At 41.1% G+C, this 25490-nt stretch overlaps 1 protein-coding gene across 2 annotated transcripts in view; it reads left to right on the top strand.

Annotated features, from left to right (window-relative positions):
* SNCAIP (synuclein alpha interacting protein) overlaps positions 1-25490 on the top strand; it is a 141658-nt gene that overhangs the window by 70334 nt on the left and 45834 nt on the right. For both annotated transcript variants that reach the window (XM_054589903.1, XM_054589904.1), the window contains exons 2-3: positions 6897-6999; positions 19605-19677. In XM_054589903.1, the coding sequence (XP_054445878.1) occupies positions 6943-6999; positions 19605-19677 (130 nt within the window). In that variant the 5' untranslated portion in view covers positions 6897-6942. The remainder of the gene's footprint in view (positions 1-6896; positions 7000-19604; positions 19678-25490) is intronic.

Here is a 25490-nt window from a genome sequence, read left to right as displayed (position 1 = left end):
AAGGGAGAAAAGCATATTTAACGTCAGAAGTCCTGGCTGCGTGCCTGTGAGGCAATTACAGAACCTCTCTGAGCCTTGGTTTCCTTGTCCCCACAGAAGATATTATAAAGATATTTGTCCTCCAAGGTCTTTGTGAAACATAAATGAGAGAGTATATGTAAAAGCACCCAGACCTAGACCCCGGTGGGAAGTTTCACCTCGTGAATGTTTCTGTGGCTGCTCAGACAGGAAGTGTAACCCCCACTTCCTCAGGAGCTGCTTGCAGGCTCAGTGTATTTCATTGAAGTCTCCTGTTTGATACCAAACACTCACTTGTATTTTCTGCAAACATGCCGGAAAACTTGATATTCCAAGAAAATGTGCTCTGTTTATCTGGTTTTGGAAATACTCCCTCAACCACCCCTGTTTATCACCCCAGCTTGGCCCTCCCACTTCAAGACCCCTTTTTGTAGGGCGGGGGGCGGGGAGGAACAATAGATATTAAATTGGTGTTATTCATCTTTTTGAGATTCTTTTTCAGAATTTCACCTCCAGGCCTTTGCCCATGCTGTAACCATCACCACACTCAAGGGGTTCACCACTTGGGGACGTTCTTTTAGAGAAGAAGACCTGCTTTACTTTAGGTAGTTTTATTTACTCGCAGCAAGCAGAAGAGAGGGGATCACATGGAAAGCTCTGTGTCCCAGAAGGGAGGCTTAGCCATTGCTTAGATACACTATTTGGTTAATTACATGTTGATTTTTTCTTGGCAGCAGGCTAAATTTACCAGGTTGGGTTCTGGTCAGGCTCATGGGATTTCAGCTGCATCTGAAAAATACTGTGCTACATTTTAACATAGCAAGAATAGCCTTTAGTAAGAACCATCGAGACCTAGAGATCCTTGAGACCCTTGCCTATCTAACATAGCAACTAGCTGGAACACTTCCTTCTGGCCCCACAGCTCCCTCAGCATTCATACCGTCGTCTTCCAGCTTTCAGCTTAGACCGCACCTCTATTAGTCAGACTTCCCTCATCACCAAGGTCTCTAGGTTAGGTGTCTCAGACACATTTATTTGTCTTAGCAAGGACAGCATTATATTGTAATGGCTTATTTTCTTGTCTGTCTCCCTTGTGCTGTACGCCCCATACAGGAGTGGAGAGTAGTAGTATTCCTGCATGTCCACACAGGAATATTCCATAAATGAAGGAGTGGATGAAATCTAGACAGCTTGTGCTTTCTCTCTTTCTCCTCATGTGTGCTTCTTGGCTCTCCTTTAGTTGCCTCTTTCCAGTAGGAGTTCTTGCCTCTATCATTTTTCTGCTTCAGGACTAGACATTTTGTGACAGCCATGCTTCTGGCTACTGTTGAATCAAAGAGTAAAAGAAACTGAATCCAACATTTGGAATGAGTTGCTTCCTTGCCAGCCAAGCTACTGAGCCAACTGGGGACAACATTTCATATATTCCACTTTTTTCCACCCAAGCATTCCAGTACTTAGTTTGTGATTTTTTTTTTTAAAAAGCTCTTGTTAAAGAAAGTCAGTCCAGTATCTATGTGCAGGCTTTCGAGCTGAAAATTTATCCCAGTACAAAGTTTGCTCTATGTTTGCGTGTCGGTATGTTGGGCTGTAGGGAGCCGCTGTATTTTCCCAAATATTGGTGAATTTTAAGAGTAAAGAGAAGTTGTAATACAAATCGATTGAGGTTACCTCATCAGCAAATGTACTCTGTTCATTTATTTTGACAAGCCTTAACTTACTTTTAATTACCGGGCCTCACAGTTTACTGGTGAATGTAGCAATAGTGACTTTGGCAGAAAAGGAGAAATCTGTGTAACGTGAGCCTTCAGAATGAGTCCGTGCTGACTCCTTGTAAAATGGAGTGAGGCAATTCATTTTAAGAAGAATTTCAGTAGAGCAATTTATGTGATATGTGACTGTAGTCACAAATCAGTAAGCCTTTTTTTTTTTTTAAATATGAGCCAAGAACACCAGAATGTGTATGTAAAATGAGGGTAGTTTCTCAAAGAAATTTTGTTGGCCACTCCAAACTTTTTCCACTGATGCTGCCATCACCCAACAGATTTTTGGAAGTCTCCATTTAGAATTATTTTCAGAGTCGGTTTTCAAGAAACACACACACACACACACACACACACACTCACTCACTCACTCACTCACTCACCTGAAAATCAGACTAGAGGCAGGAGGCTATCTTTTAAATTGCTTATCTGATTTTTATTATCCAGTTGGACCCATAGTTACTTTGAGCTCTTTCCCAAATTGAATCTTCCCTTAAAGGGAGCTCTTGGGCCATCACTGAGGCCCCTCATGAGAAGGTGACATGGTGTTGATAGACCCATTAGGGCTATGAGCCCCTCCCACATACTTTAACAGGCGCTGGAGGGACTTCTGTTCTTGGCAGTTTATCAACACTCAGTGAGAGTAGGAAAAGTCCTGCCGACATTGTGTATAGTTGATGCTGATTATTTTGTTCTTTGTTTTATCTAGCAGAACGTCAGTTTGGAGTGTGGGTAAAGGCTCTCCCCATGCTTCGGGCACATCAAAAGACGGGAGTCAAATTGCTGCCCCCATATTCTGCACAGCATACCCGTCCCACCACCTAGCCCCGTGTCTGCATGTCCGAGTATTCTTATTCTTTCCCTCCCTACAAATTTCTCTACTCAGATTGGTACAGCTAAACGATTGGACAGTTGTTTCCTTTTACCTTTCTATATTCTAACCCTCTGTCCAATTTCCATCTTCACCTCTACCCCCATAAAAAAATTAAACACACAGCATACCTGCCTAAGTAAATAATGAATTAAAAATTGCCAGCATCAGTGAAGAGAAGCTGAAAGACCAACTGAGATGAAATGGAATAATTTCAATAGATAGACAGAGCTGAAGGTAGGCAGACCTTGGGAGAGGAGTGTGGGGTGGAGGGGGGCAGCAGTACAAAACAAAGCCCTTGGGGACCTCAGTGAACCTGGGACAAGTGACTGCAGCTAGTAGGGCTGGGGCTGATAGGGTGGGGTGCAATATAAATGATCAGTGACAGGGTCCTGAGGTCCGAAGTGACTCGGGGCCAGCTATGATGAATAGCAGTAACATCTCATGTCAAGGGTTTTAAGGCAGACTGCCCTTTAGGGGGAGGCTGAAGAGTATTTTGCACTTAGGCGTAAACCCACCCCTGTTGATCTTGAGTAAGGTTGGTCCTCTTGCGCCCAAGCTGCTGGTCTGGCTAGATGAAGGATGGCTTCGGTCTCTTTCTGGGCTTACACTTGGCACGCAGTCACCACTCTTCCTTTGTATGCCAAGCAGTGAAGTGGTGCCAGTCACTGCAAGACAAGAGCCCTTCCTTCCTCTAGCTGTACAGGGCGGGAAACACAGTCTCCACCGTGTAATATATTTTTTTATCATGTTCCCAAAGGTTTTCTTTTTCTAATACTATGAGGAAGAATGAAGGCCCTGTAAAAGCACAAACTGTAACATGCTTGTAGTTAATTTGTAAGAAATTTTGTTTTGTTGCTATTGCAGTATGAGAATTTAAAATAATCTTAGAATACAAATTCAATCTTTGAATACAAATGAAACAAACATTATTTGGCAGGAGGCACCAATAAGAAAAAAAAAGTGGTACTCCTTGTTTCATACTGAATTCCTTTGAAGGGTCCAACACTTAAATATCCTCAAGACCAGGCCGGGCCTGTCAATGAGGAAAGCAGATGGGAGAGGATCTGGGGAACTGGGGAGCCGACCCCCAGACAGGTAGGGACAGTTGCTGCTCAGCTGAGGCCAACTCTTGTCATGGGGGATGTGGACCTGTGCTGCCGCAGAGTCGGTTATTTTAAAAGTGAATCCAAAACTCCAGAATTTAATGTGAAATCATCCAAGGTCTACATGTGGGCAACTGACCTGATTATTTTTAAAACACTGCTAGGGCCAAACACCTCACATCTGTGGGCCAGACTCGGCTCTTGGCCTCTGGGGTAGGCCTCTGATGGGTAGCTGTGCATCCCATCAGAGCCCGTGCGTCCTAGATCAGAAAGGGGGCTTGATGGTTCCCACCGTGGGCTGCGGTGCAGCGTGAAGCGGTGCCAGAAGGGCGCCCGCAGCCCGGCTTATTGTCCTTACCGGGTTGGGTTATCTGCAGCAGCTGCTCTAACCTGACCTCCTCCCTTCCCACTGCATGCCCAGTTTCTCGGATGGGGGTACCCGAGGGTGCAAGTCAATGCGCAGATGTGGAAGGAGGAGGCAATGACCATGGGGCAATGTAACCTCCATGGAAAAGAAGCAATTAATGTTGGCAATGTGGCTGAGACTGATGAACCACAGGGATTTTTGCACCTTATAAATGAGGATGTAATACTTTGAAAGAGGCACCTTGCAAAAAAAAAAGCATTTAAACCAGACCAAAGGAACTGGGCCATAAAATAAGGCATCTCAGCTCTGGCTGGTGTGGCTCAGTGGGTTGAGCACCGGCCTGTGAACCAAAGGGTCACTGGTTCAGTTCATAGTCAGGGCACATGTCTGGGTTGTGGACCAGGCTGGGCACTCCAGAGGAACCACACATTGACGTTTCCCTCCCTGTCTTCCTCCCTCCCTTCCCCTCTCTGTGAAAATAAATGAATAAAATATTTTTTTAAAAAAAGATTAAGGCATCTCAAAGGCGGTGGCTGCACATGGAGGCCCATTAGGAACTAGAGGAGAATCCTGGATGCCTAGGACCCCTTAGTCTGCAGCTGGACCATCCCACCCACTGAGATAAATATGAGCAGTAGTTCTGGTCTTCCAGTGATGGGCTGGAACTGTTGTAACTCTTGTGTTCTGGACTATAGAATAAAGGATCTCACTGTCATCCTCCAAGTCCAAATGTAAAGATTTTATGCTTTAATATCATGATTTATATTACCCACTGGATATGTTCCATGCAAATGACTAGACTTGAGTGTATTTTGCTTTTTGTATTGTCAGAACACCTCAAACAGGGGCTCACTGATTATTTGTTAATTTGCTTGGTTAAGACGTGTTCATTGGCATTTTGCATTTAGTTTTGTATTTCCCATATGTGTCAAGATCTGCTCAGTCCCCACTTTGATGCATGTCTCTCCGCTTCATCTCCCCATGTCTCCATGTTTCTGGTCATACTTTGTTTGCACCCCATCCTACACCCAGCATCATATTTGTGTTCACCAAAGCCATGGAAATAGTCTATAATTCAGCAATTCATTGTGGAGAAAAGACTTAGCGAAAAGAGATTAGATTGGAAAAAAGTCTGTTAGCTGACAAGCTGGAATCCAAAGATCCTGGATTGTCTCAGAATCCACCAGAATGGAAGAGAACATTATTTTGAATAATTTGCAAGTATGAGTGTGAGTGTTTTCAGTGAAAAGCTTCATGAGGATTAGAGAAAAAGTGATATTTTTGTAACAAGTAATATGCTTAAGAACTTATTTTTAGATTTCTGTAAATAATAAAATTACTGTCTATACATATATTTTATAAATACAAACTTGATTTTATTTTAAACCTTACTGTGATTTCAGAAGAACTTTGAATATTTATTCTAGATGGATAATCTCATTTGAACATGGTAGCAGGATTCTTAATCCTTTCTTGGAACAATTTTACATCTGCTATAATTTAAATTATATAAAAAAGAGTACATGCATGTAAGAAGAGAGAGACAACACTGAAAATTAAAGCAAGTGATGGGTGTGGTGAATGGGATAGCAAGTGATTATTTCTCCCTTTATTGTAATTGTACTATTTGTGTAGCTTTAAAAAGACCTTATGATGAGAAAGCAATGCCTTCAGAGTAAGAGTTTTCTTTTTAAAAAAAGTATTTTTACATTCCTGATCTGATATTAATAAGCTCATTTGCATTGGCCTAGATTACTTTTTACTTTCCAATAATGTATTCCTCACTCTTCTCCAAGTATCCCTTGATCGGAGGGAAAAAAACAAGTTACTTTACGAGTCTCAGTACATAAGGCAGTTTTTATAATCAGAAAGACAAGTTGGGGGAAATGGAATCTTTTTCACTCTCTGAGAGTTGGCTCTGGGGATGATAACCGCACACTAAGGCACTGCCAGGAGGTCTGTATTTTTCTGTTCTTGACATCTGTAGGTGCCACTGCCGCCGCCAATGGTGATGATGATAAGTGATGAGAAAATGAACTGGGAGGTGATGTATCTTCCTGACAGATTTAAAGAACTGCCACAGGCAGCCCCGAGGCGAGTGCTGACGGAGGACATTCTGGCGCCTGCGTCAGGTCACTCTGGCACCGTCAGGCAGAGCTGGGAGAAGCAAGGGCAATGCAAGAATAGCTCTGTGGTTTAAATCTGTACTCAGAGACTCTTTTAAAAAGAATTTTTGAGGCGTGAACTAGAGGTTGTGCTTCAAATTCTGAAACATCATTACTATTTGCTTGCTGGCACCTGTCTTTACTTGTGTTATCACTGCGGAGATCCGGTATGTGCTGTCTGCAGGCGCCTGGGGGTGTGCCCCCCACACTTGACTATGGCCGTCCTAAGATGTCAGGGCACCCCATTCTCAAAGTCCTGCTTTCATTCAAGGTGTCACATGTGCTAGGTATGGGCTGGCTCAGTCCTATTAATATGGGTCACAGGGGGTGAGTTTGACCTGAGTCAGTGCTCCGGAAAAGATAAGAAGGCACAAATGAAGGGAAGCAAAGGACCACAGGTACTCAGTGGGGAGCCATCCTGGGGAGCCCGGAGGCGCTGTGCTTAACATTTCTGGGAAGCCAGGCTGGGGACATTCGAAAAATAGAAACACGCTCAAAGGCAGCACTAGCACCAATTAGCGTTTTCATTTTGTTTGTTTAAATGTAGATACAGTTTTTGTTTATTAAAAAACCTACCCTTTTGCCTTTCTTTTCTGTCTTGTCCAGGAATTTATAAACATATGACCTTACTCAAAATGTGCAAAGAAGAATAATGGAAGCCCCTGAATACCTTGATTTGGATGAAATTGACTTTAGTGATGACATATCCGTAAGTATTACTATTTGAAAGTAACACTTTCAGGAGATTCTGCCTTCACCTACATGGGTTGCTTTCTCTATTATAGTCTGAACATCCTGACCTCTTCCAACGACATTAGAATTTGACAGCAGACATCCTGTGGGGCAGACAAAGTGTGACTTAGGGGTCTCCTGGACCAAGAAGTGAATCCTATTTAATTGTGTGTGAGCTCAGATGGGAAAAGTATTGGATCTTTCCTAATCTCTTTGATTGTTACCAAAATTATTTGCTGAGTATATTTATAAAGTGCCTGCATATAGTAAGCACTTTCATAGAGTTACTTATGCACATAATAAACCCTATTCATGCTAATTCCCTTTGTATGACTGGCTATGGCACAGCCAGCATGCATTAGCACTCACAAGCGTGTGAACTGAAGGATGGCCACGTTAGCAACGGATGAACAGTAAGAGGAATCCCTCCGGTCACTGCAGGTTTCAAAGCACAGGTTGGATGCTTGTTGGGAATATTGAGGAAGAGTCATGCATTGATAAGGACTGGACCAGCTGATCTCTGAGGCCCTGCTTCATCCTGTGGGCTATTGAACTTCTCAGAACTCATGGCTGCGCTGAATGGGTCCTCTCCGTGCACTCTGCTTAGAGCTGACTGTCACTTTCCCTGGGCCACACAATCAGTTCTGCCACCTGTTGGCCCCTCATGTCCTCCCAGCCAAATTGGGCTCTCAGAGTATGATGAGAAGGTTGCTGTTTCTGAACTAGTCACAGGACTTTTCTTCTCAAAACCTCCACGGTCACAATTTCCCTCCTTCCCTCCTTCCTTCCTTTCTTTTTTCCTTCCTTCCTTCCTTCTTCCTTCCTTTTTAAAAAGAAGTAAGCCTTTCTTTCCTTGTTTCACAAATAAAGCTGGCTGAGTGGGTTGCTTTTGGTGATTAGTCCGAGACCGAACCCCATATCTTCACGCAGCTCCCTGGACGCTCCTTTGCCCCAGCCGTGGCTGGGCTGTGGCAGCAGCAGGAGCCGCAGTGGCAGCAGCAGCCACAGGGGCGGATGGACTCAATTTGAGTCACAGATAGAAAGTGTCTCAAAAAGATAAGCTTACTTTAACTTGCTTCTGGCAAACAGCATTAGTCCTCTCCTTCAGTCCTCGTTTTGAAATAAAATCTACATACTGTATGCGAGAATTGAATTATTAGGATGAGTGTGATGAACGATCTGTTTTAACCTTGGATGAGTCCTTGTACCAGGGGAAGGTGAATTCAGCCCTTCCGTACGTCCACTGTCAGACTATTTTTATTAATCCTTGTTAAGACCAGTGTGAAGTGAGTTTTGTCCTTTCTGCAATATCTTTCTGTCTTCTTCTCTCTCTCTAAATTACTATACTTGACTTAAAAGTGCTCAGAGCATGGTTTTTCTATAACCACTCCCATCAAGGTGTTTTGAGCTGAGTGGGGAAGAGCTAAGAAAGTGAATGACAATGTGGGGAGGTATGGGTGAGGTGGAAGGTGTTTTGGAAAGGGAAACTTGTGTTCTGATTAGGAGTGTAGGACTAACTCTCTGAGCTTTGATAGTGGAGAGACATTTTAAAAGCATGGGCTTTGAAGGCACCAACCTGGGCTCCAGACACATCCTGACCTTTGCCGGCTGGAGCACCATAGCCTCACTTCTCTGAGAAACCTACCTAACTTTTAAGATTTTTGTTTGTTTGTTTGTTGTTTTTCTGTTTTTTGTTGTTTTTAGGAGTGAGTGAAATAATATATGTGAAGCTCTCAGCTTGGCACTCAGTAAAGTACTCTCAAATGGTAGCTTTTGTTATTATTTCAATGAATAATACAATAATATTTATATGACCAATGGTGAGGAAAGAACTCGAGGGAAAAGACCAGGCATCATGTCAAGACGTTAACACTACAATAGAGCAGTTGTGTTTACAGAGAAATCATCTGGCAGCAGCCCATAATTTTGATGAATTAGGAATCTCCACTTAAAAGATAATAAAATATGTTAAGCAATAACTGAAGATGTTTAGCAAATTGGGATACAGGATTATGCAATAGTTGAGTTTCTATAACTTGACCACTCTGAAATATAAATACATCTGTAATTGGGTAACCCACTCAAACCTCCCCCCTTTAATTATGATCTATGGCTTGGATCTTTGACCTAAACTTAAACTCACATCACAAGGGAAAAAGATGGAAGTACATAGAATGGTTGAAACAATAATCATGGCTACCATTCACTGAGCGCTTGCTATGGGACAGGCATTATCTTGTTTAGTTCTCACAACAACCCTCTGAAGAAGGTCCTCATTACTATGTGCATTTAACATATGAGGAAACTGAAGCATAGAGATGTTACATAACTTGTCCCCAGTCACCCACTTAGTCAGGAATACTTTGTCTCCAGAATATAGACTTTTAGCTGCAGTACTGACTGCTTCTCCAAGATGAAAATAGTCTATTGCAGTGGTCCTCATAAGGACAATTTTACTCGCCGTTCAGAGGAACACTTGGCAATACCTAGGGATGTTTTTGATTGTCATAACTAAGGAGATGCTACTGGCATCTAGTAAGTAGAGATCAAGGATGCTTCTGAACAACCTAAAATGAGCTGGAAAATCTCGTACAACAAAGAATTATCTGGCCTAAGATGTTGATAACACAGGATGAGCAATTCTGGCCCATGTATATCCACATGAAACGAAAAAGCTTGAATTTGGCTGTCGACCTCTGTAACCTGGTAGATTATTTTGTTATAGTTCAACCCAGTCGGGGTTCAGTGCCTTAAATGTGGCAGAATCATATTGTTCCTACATAATAATTTCATGGGGAGAGCAGTAGAAATAACCTTTTAAATATCAAAATGAGTTTTTTTTCAGCCTTTTTAGGTAAACTAGAAACAATAAATGTTACAACTGTTTTGGAGCAAAATGGAGACTATTCAGATGCTAACATTGAAAAAATGAAGATGTGTTCAATTTGCTAATTTACTGGCATAAAGAGAAATGTAGTATCCTGTAAACATGCCTTTATTTTTAGGATTCCATAAACCTCCATCTCATATAGCCCTTAAGCCTCTTTCCTGGTTAAGTGGCAGCAATGGGAAGGGTAATGAGCAACGCATTTGGAAAAGATGTTTACCAGAAAGATGCCCAAGTTTAAAACTGCTCTTCTTCCTCTCCAGCCATAGCCCTAGGCTTTCTGTTTCATGATTTCTCCTCTAGTCATGAGCCTGGATCTTGTTTTAATTAAAACATAAGCTATATAACAGTACGAAAAAACAACTAGAACTTTTTTGCCTTAACCCTAATGAGACAAAACACAGAAGGCACTTAAGTATTTTGAAGTTTCCCAGACTCGAAAATAATGCTCATCCTTTGCAAAATGCAGGGTTTAAACTATACATTCTTGTAATCCTGCCATCGAAAAGGGCAGAACGTTGTGCAATAACTGCAGATGTGTGAGGAAGGGATGACGACACACATAAACACGAAGGGTCAAAGCAGGGCCCTTCTGTCACTGCAAATAGGCTTATAGATTTCTTTACTCCTATGGAAGCCAGAGCCGTCTGCCTGAAAAGCAAAAAATGCTCTGGGGTACTATTTTACCTTCTGGTTCTTAGTAGCCATTTTATTGAGAGAGGCAAATTTGCTATTCTCAAAAACGGTATGCACAAGACCGAATAGGGCAGAGTTCGAACCATGGATGCATTGAAGAGCTTGGCTCATAGCCATCACATGTTGGCTGTGCCATCCATTGCACTGAACTCTTTAACTCAGTTATTTTAGTTAAGCCTCACATCGATTCTGTGAGGCAGACCCTGTTTTAATCCCCTGTTTGGCAAATGAAGAATGTGAGGCTTAGCGATGTCATAGGACTTTCACGAGGTCACAGATATGTAATTGGCAGGGTCAGGATTTAAATACAGAACTCTGACCACACTGCTCTTTTCCTTCTGAGCAATTTAGCTGTGTAAAGGGACCAGGCATTCCACCCATTGTCATCCCCAAATAGGCACTGAAGCAACTGCAAGTAGCTTTTTGGAACTAATGTAGCTGGTATATTTTACAAATAAATGAAATGAAACAAGCTAAAGAGAACTTAAGCAAAGCTCTTAATTTTACTGGGCCTCAATTTTCCCATCTATGAAATAATAATTATATCTATCTAATGCTCTGGTTTTATGGAAAAAATTTGAAATTTTATATATATGTGTGTATATAAACACATCCCTTCATATATGCATATACACATGCAGATATGTGTACATATACCTACATGTACATATATATGTACATACACACATGCTTATATGCACACAAACAAATAAAAATAAGAAAAATACTCTATTACCGTGCACAGGACTTTTTGTTACTTTTCTGTGTCAGTGTGAACAACTTTGATGAAAGTTGACATTTTTTGGTAATTGCATAACCTATTTTTTGTGCAAGTCAAATGAGATCAAGTTAAATGTGTCCTTCCACTATACTATCCCCTTTGACCCAAGCCCTTGAAACATAGAGTAATAGCACAGAATTATGTGGATTATTTTCCTGAGGTGCCTGAACCGCCATCTGGTAGAAAAGTAAATCCTATGGCAAACATAGAATGCGATGAGTTTTCACATCTCTCCATCCTACAGATCAGACTTCAGTTGCACTGAAATACCTGCCCACCCGTTTTGTGTGCAGCATGTTTTACTCAACTAATCCACTGATACTTCCCAGATTTTATTACATTTTGATAAGGAGCCATTTCACGACAGTGGAGGACATTGAGAAAGGGCATGTATTGCTTATCAAGTGGACTTGGGCAAAGAGTTGGGCAGGTAAAGAATACAGCTTTTTACCAATTTTAGGTGCGATAAAGAGTACAGAAATATTAAAAGTACAGTGAACCGGGCTTGCTCCACCTTTCTAACAAGGGGTTTACCTAAGTGAGATCCTATTATAAGGTCTTCTGTGCTTCCTTTCACATGGCACCTGGCTGCCTCCATCCCTTTTTGTCTTGTCTCTCAGCCCTGCTCTTCAAAGCAATCATCCTGCTCTTACCTATGTTAAAACTTTTCCTAATGCTTCTCATTACGATCTAGTCTCATTAACTGCTCACATGTTCTTTTTTTTTTTTTTGATGTCCTATATTTAAGTCTAAATAACTTCTCATTACTCCTTTCTCCAGCCCCCATTATCAAAAACCTCACACCTTGTTCTAATTTCATATGTCATATGTCTGTCTTTGTTTTCTTAACCCCTGCCAGGAAAGGAATTAGGAGTAAACTAATCCAGACAAGATGAATTGTAAGTTCATGTCCTCTACCTAGTGTTACAGCCCAGGGCTGGAACCCAGGTCCCCAACTCTAAATCTTGGACCAGATAGCTCTTCTTAAGAAAGTAGAGAGCAACTTTATGGACAGAGTGTTTTCCAAGAATAGGCAACTGTCAGATTTTTATATCTGTACTTCTCTTACCAGATAGCCCTAAAAGTTATTATCTTGCCTGATAGTCATAGCACTTATTAGACAGACAAAGTAGGTTATTTACACAAACTATTTACCTCTTATGCATAACTAGATTTTATGCCAATCTACTGAACAAATATTTACTAAACATCTCCAGTGTACTAAGCATGGTTCTAGGCTTGGGGTGAATGACACAGACTTGGGCTGTGTTCTCAGAGTCTGTAGTACCCCGTGATTACACAGAAGCAGATTATGAAACGTCAGGTGAACTTCATGGTAGTTCACATTTAATTAAAATATTGAACTCGGTCCTTGACAGGCAGTTTTTGCATTTTTATGATGATTGGTGATTAATTGGTTCACAATTAAAAGTAGGCCATCATTGAAGTTGAGTAAGTATTACATTCTGTTATCTGCCCTACTGCAAGGTACATTTCTTTTGTAATTCTTTTGTAATTTGTATTTTTTGCATCAGTAGTTACCACTACTTAGGCTTCATCTTTAAATGCTCATTTTTGATACTTTTCAATTTAACTAATACTAATAATAGTTAAATTTTGTTGAACACTTACTAGACATCAGAAACTGTTCATCATGTATTACATCATTAGTTCATAATCTTCATGGCCACATTCCATAGTATATATCATTATTACCTGTTTTATAGATGAAAAAACTGATATACAAAGGTGAAGTAACTAAGATTAATTAGTCAGAAAATGATGAAGCCAGGATATAGTATGTGCAGTCTAGCTTTAGAGCCCATGTTGTAGCCACTGTATGTAAAATGCCTTCTCCTGGGTTCCTTGGTCATCTCTGGCCATCTCTGATGACCCGGAACTCTCCCCATTCATGAACAGTAGAAAGGAGTCATCCAGTGCTGTGATCTCACCACCGTAACCGGTGTGGAACTTCCTCTTCTGCCTGACTACACATATTAGCATTGCAGCAAAGGAGTGTCTTGCATACTCCTCTTATAGGAGAAGAGAGTTACTAAGTTTTCCCAAATACCAGTCATAAGCAGTGCCTTAGCATAAAAGAATTTATATTATTAATTTTAAAAGAAAAATCTCTTGGACAATAGGATAAAAACAAGGAGCAAGAGCAAAAATCAAATGTATTTGACAATAGAATTATTTGTAATAATTGTACTTAATGGTGCCAGAGTGGTGGAAATAAATATATTTAGGGCAGACTGGGATGAATATATGAAATATAGGTCACCAGTGTCTGTACTACGTAAAGGCGTTGGTTGAAATTGTGAGAGTCAGTGTGGTCACCTATGAAAGAAGGAATGTGGAAAGAGAAGAGTGTTCCCAGGAAGTACTGTGCCGAAGCGTGTCCCCCATGGTGGGGGAGAAAAAGTCTTCTACAAAAGAGACTGGAAAGAAGTTTTCAGAGATACAGGAGGAAAATTAAGATAGCTACAAAGGGGTGAGAGACTTAGAGAATTTAAAAAAGGAAGTGGGAAACAGGTCCTTATAAAGAAAAAGGTTGAAGAGTGTCCACTGGATTATCTAGTTAATACTCCTTGGTGGCCGTAATAAGAACAGTACCTGTGAGGGACAGATGTGCAGTGGTAGAGTGAATGCAGAGGTGAGAAAGTAGAGACAAAAACCAAGGCAATATTTTTGAAAAAGATGGCTGTGAACACAAGAGCAGGAAAGTTCATGGTCAATTGGAAAGGCAGCATGTCTTGAGGTGGTAGGGGTGCTTGTTAATTTTTGGAGGGTCAGAACAGAGAGCTGCTGTCGAGAGAGTGACTGGAGGGAGAGAGACCTGAGCACAGCAGAGCTGGAAGTGAAGGGGTGGACTGTCGGTGCCATGTCCTCAGGGCAGGGGCAGTGAAGTGCCATCTGCTATGGAGAGTGTGAAGTTAGGATGCCCTTCCTGAATTGGAAGGACAGCCATTTGAAAGGGAGGTCAGCATTTTAGAAAAGTATTATGTTTCTGAAAATCTCATTTCAGCAATGTATCTGTGCTTTCACTCCCAGCTTTGCTTGTGCACATTTTTGTCATTTTATTGGGTGCCTTTTGAGATGTCTGCTTGATGTTTGGAAAGCTGTGTGAGAAATCATGGGCTTCAGGATAGTTGTTTGGATGACTGTCTTAGTTGTTCCTTTAGGAAACTAAACGGGACCTTAGTTGTTTAAAAGTCTCTAGCTTGAAAAGGTGCTTGGGATTTTAGTTCTTTCATTCTCTGTGGCTCATTACTGTTTGAGTAATGTCTCTTTGTTCACCCAACTGGCTCCAGCTTTCAGGAGTAAGGGCCAAAGCTTTTCAGGACTGAACAATATCTAGGGCAGTCAGAGATCTCCAGAGTCTGATGGGAAGTCACACATTGTTATAATGAATCCCATGTATGTTCAAATTATTTTGCATGGCAGAGTGACAGACTTGACCAGTGTGGTCTGGGATGGGTAGTGTTTGTTTTGCATCATATCATCTAGATGTGGTTTGCAAAGCTAAGCTTCAGTGTCTGCCCTTGGCCATGGATTCTCTTGGATGAAGAAAGACCAAGGAGAAACCAAATAACATGCTGGAAAGGGCTGAGCTCTTCTTCCTTTCCTTCCCAGTCCCAGCTCAGTCCCCCCTCTCCCTGCCTCATTAATTCTCATAGCTTGATCTACTGAGCTTAAAAACATGAGTGGAATGAAGATGAGAAGGAAGGTCTGTGGACACCATGGAAAACAGGTTAGAAAGAAGAGACAGAAATGTCTAACATCACTTTACAACTTGCAAATGCACTGTACCTACATTATCCTACAAGATTATCTGTTTTAGAGGTAAGGAAACTGAGCCCCAGAGATGGGAAGTAACTTATTTGTCCAGAACCACAGAGTTAATAAATGTCAGAACTGGGACTTGAGTCTAGATCTTCCCGCTCCAAATTCATTGTTCTTTATACAAGAGGCTAAGACATCAGCCAGTACTCATACTATTAATATATTACGAGTGTTTTTTTTCTTTTAAATATAACATTATTACATTATTAGACTTATGAGTTTTTCTAAGAAGATTAGTGTTATATAAATATTAACTACTATTATTACTATTTTTATTGCCACTAAAATCATGGGATACATAGGGAAATTCATTTTATTCAGTTCAATAACCTAATATCGTAGGTAAATAAAATATTGTCCACACCCTCAGGGAGCAGAGATTGCAATTATGTAAACATATACATGAAACATCATGTGATGGGTTCTGTAATGGGCATATGCCTAAGATAAGGAAATAATATAGAGCAGTGATTCTTGAAATTCAGGATACACCTGAATCACCTGGATGGCTTGTAAAAACACAGATTGCTCTCTGAGTTTCTGAGACGAGGCCAAAGAATGTGAATTGCTAATGCATTTCTAGCTGGCATTTATGCCGCTGGTCAGGAAACCATAGTTTGAAAGAGGGTATTACTTCCATCTGGGAGAGTCAGAGAAGATATTAGAGAGTGACACCCAGGTAAAGCTTAATGCATTAAAAAGAGTTTGCCTAAGGAAATGGGTGGAATGCCATTCTAGGTAGAAGGAGTAGCATGCATAAAGGTGTAGACAGGTAGAACAGTAGAGAGGGGACCCACAAAAAAATCTGGTATTACTACAATCAATAGAAGGGTGGACAGTGATGAGAGATGAGTCTGACTGGACTCATGGAGGGTTTTATGTACCATGCTCAAGCATGTGGTTTTTGCCCTATAGGTGGTGCAGAGCCAGTGGAGGATTTGAAAGAGAGAAGCACCTTGTTCAGATTTGCATTTCAGAAAGGTACATAATTCTAGTGCAAGTGTGGAAGCATGGAGGATATTCTCACTAACTACCTAAATATGAAAGAACTCCTTTGAACATTTTCTAATAATGCCCAGAGTTTAATCATACGTGTGTATGTCTTGGTATTTCAGTCAAATAGTTAAAACATGACTGTGTGCCATGCATATGTTTAGATCAAAGATATTATTCCTTCCCCCAGGCTTGTGGGAGCCAACAGTAACACATAGGAAACAACAGAGCATAAGGCAAGACAGTATTTTACCAAGGGCAGAAAAGAGTAAGCTCAGGAAGGGCTGAAGCTGTCAGCCAGGGTTTCACAGAGACAGCAGACACACGCTGGCCTTGCAGAACAGTTCCATTTGCCTGGCCAGAGGAAGGCATGGAAGGCAAAGAGGACCCCAGAGTAAAGGAGCAGAAGGGGAACTAAACTTTGAATGACAGGGACATTAAAGAAGTGGAGGCACCTGGTCAGCCTTGGTGGAGGGTTTTCTTGATACGTGGTAGGGGAGCAGTAAATAAGTTTGGATCAAAAGGGCTGTTTCTACAGGGTAACCTCTGGGAGATCTTTTAAAAAGAGAATTAGAACAATGTATTGTTAGGAAATGTAATGCTTCTCAACTCTCTGCAAGCCTCCTCTCCTCTCTCATCACCCAAGGATAATAGGAATCAAGGGCACAGAATATAAAGGCTTGGGTTGGGGGCAAGAGACAGGGAAGTTATATTGTGCTTTGGTTCTAACAGGGCCAAAATGACAATAGTTGCTGCCCTGGGAGCTGGCCATTGTCTTGAGAATGAGGTGGGTTTGCAATCTGATAGCTTCATATAAAAGGCCATCTGTCCTGTACGCTGGGATGAAGGCCTTGGATGCTTCCCCTTTCAGCTCCCAGATGGTAGCACAGTGCATCTATGCAAGGGCAACTTCCTGGGTCATTTGCTTATTCCCAAATTGCAGATAGGAAAAATGATTTTGCATGATGGTTTTATGAATTGTGTGTTTGTTCTTCATCTCTTCATGTCACAACTTAACCATCTTTGCAGTGTCTCTTAAGTACTTAACTGAAGCAAATCTACAAATTGATTTTCCTTGCTTATAAAGAATGGTGGATTTGTTCACTGTGTACATTGAAAGTCACTGCTGAATTTGATATTCCTTATACCCTTACAATTATCCAAAACTTGGATTTTTCTGGCCAACATATCATCTTTTTCTTAGATTGTTGTACTTTTTATTTCCATTACCAGGAGCAGTACATGACTCTTCCTTCCAGATCATTTTTCCCCAAGAGTTAAGATGTATGCCTTCACAAAAGTGACCTCCTGTATCACCATGGGTGGAGAGGCAAAGCCGCTGTATGTAACGTAGGTTGAGGCAGTGGATGGGCATCAGCCAGGCTTGTCTCTGCCTATGGCTCAGTCCCCACACCCACAAGGCTGCCGTACTGTTCAAATTTAAACCTCCTCAAATTAAAAGTTACTCTGCACACTGTGGACCTTTGAGGTCATGTAGGAAGAGTTGAAAGTACAGCTTATAAATCAGAGATTCTGATATGTTTGACTTTGAGTGGGAAGTGGCAGTTAGGATGCATGTGGCTGGAAATACAGATAGTAGCACACCCGCTTAATCAAATATATGTCTTTAAGCCCAATGAGCATCCCTATTGAATTTGTCATGAACTATATTTGAACACAATCAATTTTCAATTTCTGCTTTCTAAAATTGTGTTTTGGAAGAAAAAAAAGGAGAGTAAGACTGACTTTGCCAAAGGGTACTTTCATGGAGCACATGGAAGCCAAAACAAATGGCCCAATTTTAATTGAATTATAGACTGTGTAATTATTTAACCTGTACCAGCTGGTCTCAAGAAGCTACCAAATTCCTTAGAGATCTTGTACTTGGCTAGAAACATAAGGTACCTTATGAGTAACAACAAAAAAAAAAATGCCTTCTGTACCTGTGTTACCTCCAACCCCCACAAAAAACATAATGTAGAAGGGAAAAATCCTTCAAGTTCATGTTTGATTTAAGAAGCAGTCCCCCCTCTCTCTGAGTATATAAGTGAATTTGCTAAAGCACCTGTAGTCTCTGAGGAATGGCCAACATAAACAGGATGTTATGGATTCACAGAGGTAAGAGTAATTTCTCTAATTAGTCATTTGAGATTTTATTTTTCACTTGGAGGTGCTGGATATTTAATTTGTTTGTGATACGAAATTGGCAAACTGACAATAGCTACAAGTGCCCCTCCCTCTGCCTTGCTTTCCTGATACCCCGTGGAAAGCACTGTGGCGCTGGGGGTCTCTCTGCAGACCCTGTGCTTCATCCATCAGCATCAAGCTAACTGAAGTACCTTTTTATTGACAAATGGGTCCTAATTATACATTCCTCACTTATAATGCCAGAATAATCCGAACGAGTTTCCCATGTTCATTTTTCTTTTAGATTAAATGTTTTTTTCTCAATCCCCCTAAATTTTGCAACACTGAAGCAATTCATAATATGCTCTCATTTACATAAAGATGTGTTTCCTAAAGGTACAGAGCAAAATATTTTAGGAAGCTATATTTTATGAATTAAAATATAATTGAAGACAACCCTTGACTAAAGAAAGAGTTTATCCTTTTATTTTTTTGAAAACAGCCTTCTCTATAGAAAGATTGATTGGCACCAAGCGTAGTTCTCATAAATCATAGCTATTGATTTTACATTTGTCTTAGCTCTTCTGATTTTATGCCCCCTTATGTCATAATTTGTTATCTCCATAGCCAGCCCCTGAGTTGGTGCTGGGACCGAACCTGCAAGGTGGTTTCTTTCAGTTCAGTCTAATCTATCTGTGAAACAGATGACCTTTCAAACACAGAGCCACGCTCCTCTCCTGTTTTATAATATTACCTGGCATAATCTTTGAGAAGTGGCAACATTAGGAATGTTTGTCATCAGCACAGATATGGCTCCTGGCTGGCCTGGGTGCTGCAGGAAGCTGCACCCCTGTCTTTTCACACAGAGATTCACTCTCAGGCTTCTGGGTGCAAATATAATGGCCATCTTCTGGAAATTAGCAAGGTCAGAGGATTCTTTCATCTTCCCCTGGTAGCAGAAGTGATGGGAGATAGCATGTCCCCTGGATACACTGCACCTTGTTTTCTAATGAAGAGCAGTCCAGCCCTCTTTTTAATCTGCATCTGCTTAGATGCTCATGGGTAGAGCCCAGGGAGCTCCCAGATCACCAAGCAGCCCATTTAGGGTAAAATGAGCTAGACTTTCTGGATATACATGTTGTGCTCAAGTATCACTGCTTGTGTCTTGATTTTTATGGCCAGTTTGAATGAATGTCATGGTCTCATTCTAAGTTGTTATTTTATACTCTTTCTTCTCTGGCTTTCCATTCAGTACTCAGTCACATCACTCAAGACCATCCCAGAACTGTGCCGAAGATGTGATACGCAAAACGAAGACAGATCAGGTAGGTTCTGCTTCTCATGTCTTTTCTTCATCCTGGCTTCTAGAATGTGGAAGCTGTTTCCCCTCCCATTGTTTGCTCCTTCTTTCTGTTTTCTTTTTCTTTTATGGCTTCTCCGCTCACCCTCACCCTCACCCTCAACAAACAGATGTTAGGTCATCTTCCAAAGGCTAACAGGACAGGGAGGTCCTAATGAGGACACAGCTGTATACAAATAAATGTAGGCGATCATCTCGACAGCCCAAACCACAGTATATGCAGCAATTTACTGAAAACCCGAGAAACCATTGGTGACAAAACATAATGATGCAGGCGCCAATGAAAAAATGTTGGATGCATTTGCTACCCATATGGCAAGGCCAGCTTGGGGGATGGTACTTGGCCAAAGTCTGAAACCCTATCAGGGATGTGACATGATAGACTCTGCAATAAGGCATTCTGTAACAGTTAAGATTAAAGCAAAGCTTTGGAGTTTAATAGTGTAAACTAAACAGAGAATTATGGCATATAGATGAAAACCAGCTGGTTGACCTTTCCTCCTTGCATACCCCACCACCCCAGACCAAAAAAAAAAAAAAAGAAGAAGAAGTACATTCAAGCTTGTTTTGCCCTCTGTTAATCAAATTAAAACTCACTCCGTTTCTCTCTGTGAGGGGCAAAAATAAAAATAAAAAAAGGATATTGACAGAATGATACCATGGCATCAAACTATGAAATGTTTATTGTTTTTCAAGTAATTATTCTAAGGCGTCACCCTTAACCTTGCCTCTTCTGATAGTAACTAGTATCCTGACAACCATGGGTGATGGAAGGCTCAAGATACAAGCTGGGGATCCCAAAAAATCCAGAATTATCTCCTAGAGGGCGGGCCCTTAGGAGTATAGGCTTCCCCCACTAGGTGAATCCATCTGTGTACAATGGTGTTGTACAAGACTGCGTTCATCTTCAGTGGTGACTTTTTTTTGAAGGCTCAATACATTTGCCCATTTCATGAGGGATTATTTTCAAGCGCGCCTGCCCGCACCACACTGAGGGTTCATCAGTTTTTGACCAAAAATGGCATGACCCCCATGCCCCACGCTCCCTAGTCACCCAATCTTACCCCAAGACACATTTTTTTGTTTCCCTGGATGAAAAAAATCCTCAAAGGGAAATGTGTTGTCATTGTGGAAGAGATGAAACAAAAAATGTCAAAAGCACTAAAAGGCATCAAAATCAATGAATTTAAAACTGTGTTGAGCAGTGGAAAAAAAGTCTCGATAGGTGTATTGCATCAAATGGAGAGTACTTTGAAGGTGACTGAAGTTTAAACATGTAAAAATAAATCCACAATTTTTTATAAATCTGGATTTTTGGGGGTCCTCCCTCATAATCCTAGAATTATGTGTATCATATTTAAAAATAAACAGATGGTGCTTACCTATGTAGTTACTAGAATTCTAGGCCTTTCTCACTGAAAGGACTTGTACAAAGCTAATTTACTTTTCTCCTGGACTGTTTGCCTTTTTTTTTTCTTTCTTTTTTTTTTTTTTTTTACATTTTGCTTAGACGAGACAGGGAAAATTGTTAGTCTTACTAGGTTTGTTTATCTCTCTTTTGGGGGGGGTTTGGGGTGTGTGTTTGTGTGTGAGAGTAATGCTTCAATGTTTGAATCAGAAACATCATAGAAGATTGTTTTAAGTTCAAATAAAGGTTTTCATTTACTTTCAAGTTTTAAAAAATATTTTTTATTTCAAACATACTTCAGCTTCTGTCAGGTTTAACAGAACAGAGGCTTTGGCCATATGGCCAGCCAGGATGTATCTCCTTAAAAGGCATTGATGGGTTCCAAGTTGAACCTCTCTGACTTGCAGCGTACAAGCCGCCAGCCTCAGGGTCAAAAGAACCTGGATTCCAGTTAGTATTCAACCATTTATTAGCTATATGACCCTGAACCTGTGACTAATTTATCTATAAAATAAAAAATCAACTTGTTCTGCCAATAGTACCAGACTATTGTTAGGATAGAAATTATGTAATAAATCTGAAGGTACTTTGTAAATACAATATTTTCTTTTTTCATTAATTGGAGTTGGGGAGTAAGGGAGAAAAAATAATAGCAAACATTTCAGTATTGCTTAATGTGGAAGCTAGGTATGGTTGTGAGCACTTTATTAACATTAGCTCAGTTGATCATAAAATCCGTGTCAGCGAAGCACTAAGATGTTTGTATTATATAGATGCACAGACTGAAACAGAGAACAGAGAAGTTAAATGTCTTTCCCAGAGTCATACAGCAATTAAGTTCCAGAGCTGGCGTTCAAACCCCAGGAAGCCTGCCTCTAGAGTCTGACTGCTCTCTCATCCATTCTATATACTGCCTCTCAAGTGGCTGGACTTAGTGGGACTTACTGGCATTAATTTAATTTTAGGATATTATCTTTTTAAAACTTTAAAAGTCAGGATTTTCCCTCATCAGTTAAGTGGTGAATGTTTTTTTTTTTTCTCTGTTAAATAACTATTCTTGCTTACCAAGTTAGGTGACTTAATCAAAGCTTTTAAAAATAAATTTTCCTGGGATTTGTTAATTCCATTTTCTCCAGGTGTGACTTCTAGCCACTTCCACAATAGGTGGTGTTAAGATATTTCTTCTCTGGTTTAGAAGGAGGCCAGTCTCAAATTCAGAAGCTTTAAAACTTCACCCAGAGCAAAGACCCCATGCTCAAAGTAATCAGCTACAGTTAGCCTTGTTAAGAAATGGATAAATGAGGAAAAAACCTCTCAATGTAATCTCATGTACAATCCAACTTCATAGACCACTCTGAGACTGGTAAACCACTTTCTAGTAGAGTAAGAATGGTCCTAGAAAAAGAAACATGAAAATATCCATCTCCCTTGAGCACCGTGTAGAATTATCTGTGGGATCCTTTGAAAGAAATCTCCGCATAGTAAAGTTTGCACAGCCAGTTTCAGAAAGAATTGAGGCATTCTCGATCAGTTCTGCGGGCATACAAATTTAGGAGCGCCACCTCCCACAGCCCCCCAGACTTTCTTGTGCCAAACACCTGGGAGGAGTCTGCCCCAGGCGTGCTTGAAAATTTCCGTCTTTATGGTGATTTTTCCAACAGACAGCAGCGGAAAGCACACTGGCTTCTGAGGAAAGTCCACATCTTTCTTTTGGGTGGGGTACCCTCTGGGGACACTTTCCCCCAAATCTTCTGTCACTTAGGATATCTTCCACCCGATAAATCCTTTTCTCTTTCCTTTCTGAAATTTGTTAAGCACTTTCTACTCTGTGTAGGTTGTCAAATGTTAATGTCCTTCCCTATATTAACAAGTTTTGACCAGGTATTCTTGGATCCATTTGTTCTTTATATTTTCATTCAACAAATAATCGCTGAGTGTTCTCTATCGTAGGCACTGAGAACCCAATAACATCAAGACATAGACAAGGCCCCCATCATCCCAGTGCTTACATTCTAGGGGATAACAGACAAAAGGCAAGCAAATATGTAGCCAAACTAGATCATTTCAGAGGGTTATACGAGGTGACTGAAGCCATGTGATAGAGTAACTTGTAGGAGTTGGGGAGGAGTAGGGGCTTGGAGGGGCCAGGCAGTGTTAGAAGGACTCAGTCACATGAACACTAGTCAAGAGTGCTGAAGGCAGAGGAACTAGCAAGTGCAAATTCCCTAGCCAGGAATGAGCTTAGCAAGTGTGAGGAAGCAAAAAACAAAGCCATGTAGCTGCAGTGTGGTGATCAAGTGAGGACGAAGTCAGGGTCAGGCTCTACAGGACCCTGTCCATCATATTTGCGGAGTTCAGGTTCATGCCAAGTGCCAGGAAGAGCACTGCCAGCAGGGATCCAACTTTTCTGAGATCCTGTCACCTGGAAAGAAGCCTCAGCCTGTAGAATCATAATTCTCATGAGAAGAAGGGAGCCCTAAAAATCATCTATTCTGAGAGAGCAAGTGAGATTGCAAGTAATAAAGGAAAGGGGTAAAATGCTGACAACTGATGAGTGTAGATAAAAGGTATATAGTGTTCTTTGTACTATTTTTATTTTTCCAGCTCTTCCATAAATTTACTCACAAATAAAACGTTTTTTAAAAGGCAAAAAAAATTCATGTAGTGTAAAGGCCATCAGGCCTTTGAAGGCGATCCTTGTAATTTTTCCCTGCGGTCATCCAGCCTGTGCTTCATCACTTCGCTGACATGGAGCTCACAGCCTCATGAGGCCACCCATCCATAGAAGTGTTTTTGTTTTCCTTTTTTTTTTTTTTTTTTTTTTTACTACAGATGATAATTTATTGGAGTGACATTGGTTAATAAAAGTATATACAGGTTTCAAGTGTACATCTCTATAATACATTATCTATATATTTCATTGTGTGTTTACCACCAAAGGTAAAGGGAGTCAAATATATGGTGATGGAAGGTTAATATTTAGTTCAAAAATCCGTGTCTCTCAAAATTTCACCCCTTAACCCTGGCTCTTCCTTGGAATGAATGAAAAGGACAGTCCCTCCTGGGCAAAGGTGCCACTCTAGTGTTTGGAAGACGGCAGACATTCTCAGTCTTGTCTGCTCCAGGTTAAAGTTTCTCTCCGCACTTTTAGGTGTATCCTGCTCCTTCTCGCACTCTCGTGGATGATGGCAGTTTATCAGTATCCCTCTTACAAGTGGAGCACCCAGAACTGAACCTGAGGTTTCTCCGTGTGTGGTCTGATCAGAGCCTGCCGGCTCCACAGATGAGCCCCCAGGACGTACCATCCTCCCGTCCTGCCTTCCCAAGTGGGCCCAACGGCAACACTCATGCCGGTCCTCTCCATCTGTTTGTCAAGGGTTCTGAGAGGAGCTGGAGTGTCCCCTGAGCCCTGTTAGGCACCCTCGGAAACCCCTCTGTGAGACATACACCCCAGGACTCACTCCACTTCATCCCTGGACCCTGGGCCAGACCCATGGCAGGATTTGACGAAGGCAGACGGCAGAGCGCCATCAGAGCTGGGCAGTTCCTGTGCCTCTCTCTGGCTCACTGATACCCACCAGTCTGCCCTGGAAGTGCCCTTCCTTTAGCCATAGGCTTTGACGCCTATAGAAATCTATCCTCGGACAGATATTTTAAATTGTCCTCCATCAGCTATACTCCACTATGACTGGGTTACACATTTTGTGAGAAATGAAGTTTTGAAAAGAACTGTAAAGGTAGTAGAGATACCACATGACGGTGAAAGGGAGATGAAGAACTAGGAGTTAAGATTGAGAACAATTTTTGCCTGTCCTTGGAGCTAGCTGCTCAGGTGTTGTTGAGGGTTCCCAGTTATTTCTTAGGGGTGGAGCATACCAGGCATTTTGCCAGGTCTTCTGTAAATAGCTTTTCTGTCCTCAAAATAATTCTGTGAGGGAGGACCGTTATTATGCCCATTTTATTGATGTGGAAACTGAGGCTTGCAGATTGTAGCTGATTTGGCCACAGTTCTGGAGTTAGCATGTGCATTTGAAACCTCGTGTGCTGACTCCAGAGCCACTGTGAGGTCAAGCCAATTAAGTAATTTTAGTGCAGGGATTAGCAGCATGCAAGTAGCATGTGAAAAAAATTTTCACCTCTAAAAGAAAGTGGTTTGTGAAATGTTTGCATATATTCTCTGCTTAATCCCTGCTACTCACATAGGAAAAAGAGGACAACACAAGACAGTGTGTTAACTGTGCCATACGGTTTTCCCAAATGAGGACTAAAATACATTATGTTGACCTATGGTATTCAAATCAAACATATTAAATTACATTAACTTTGAGTTTTTAAAAATTAAGTAGACATTCAAATGCACATTTGTTTCA

Source organism: Pteronotus mesoamericanus, unplaced genomic scaffold (assembly GCF_021234165.1).
Source record: "Pteronotus mesoamericanus isolate MK-2021 breed Mesoamerican mustached bat unplaced genomic scaffold, CSHL_Meso_final scaffold_167, whole genome shotgun sequence".
NCBI classification, from domain to species: Eukaryota; Metazoa; Chordata; class Mammalia; order Chiroptera; family Mormoopidae; genus Pteronotus; species Pteronotus mesoamericanus.
The sequence above is the reverse complement of the archived record's forward strand: the minus strand, read 5'-3'. Positions and strand labels throughout refer to the sequence as shown.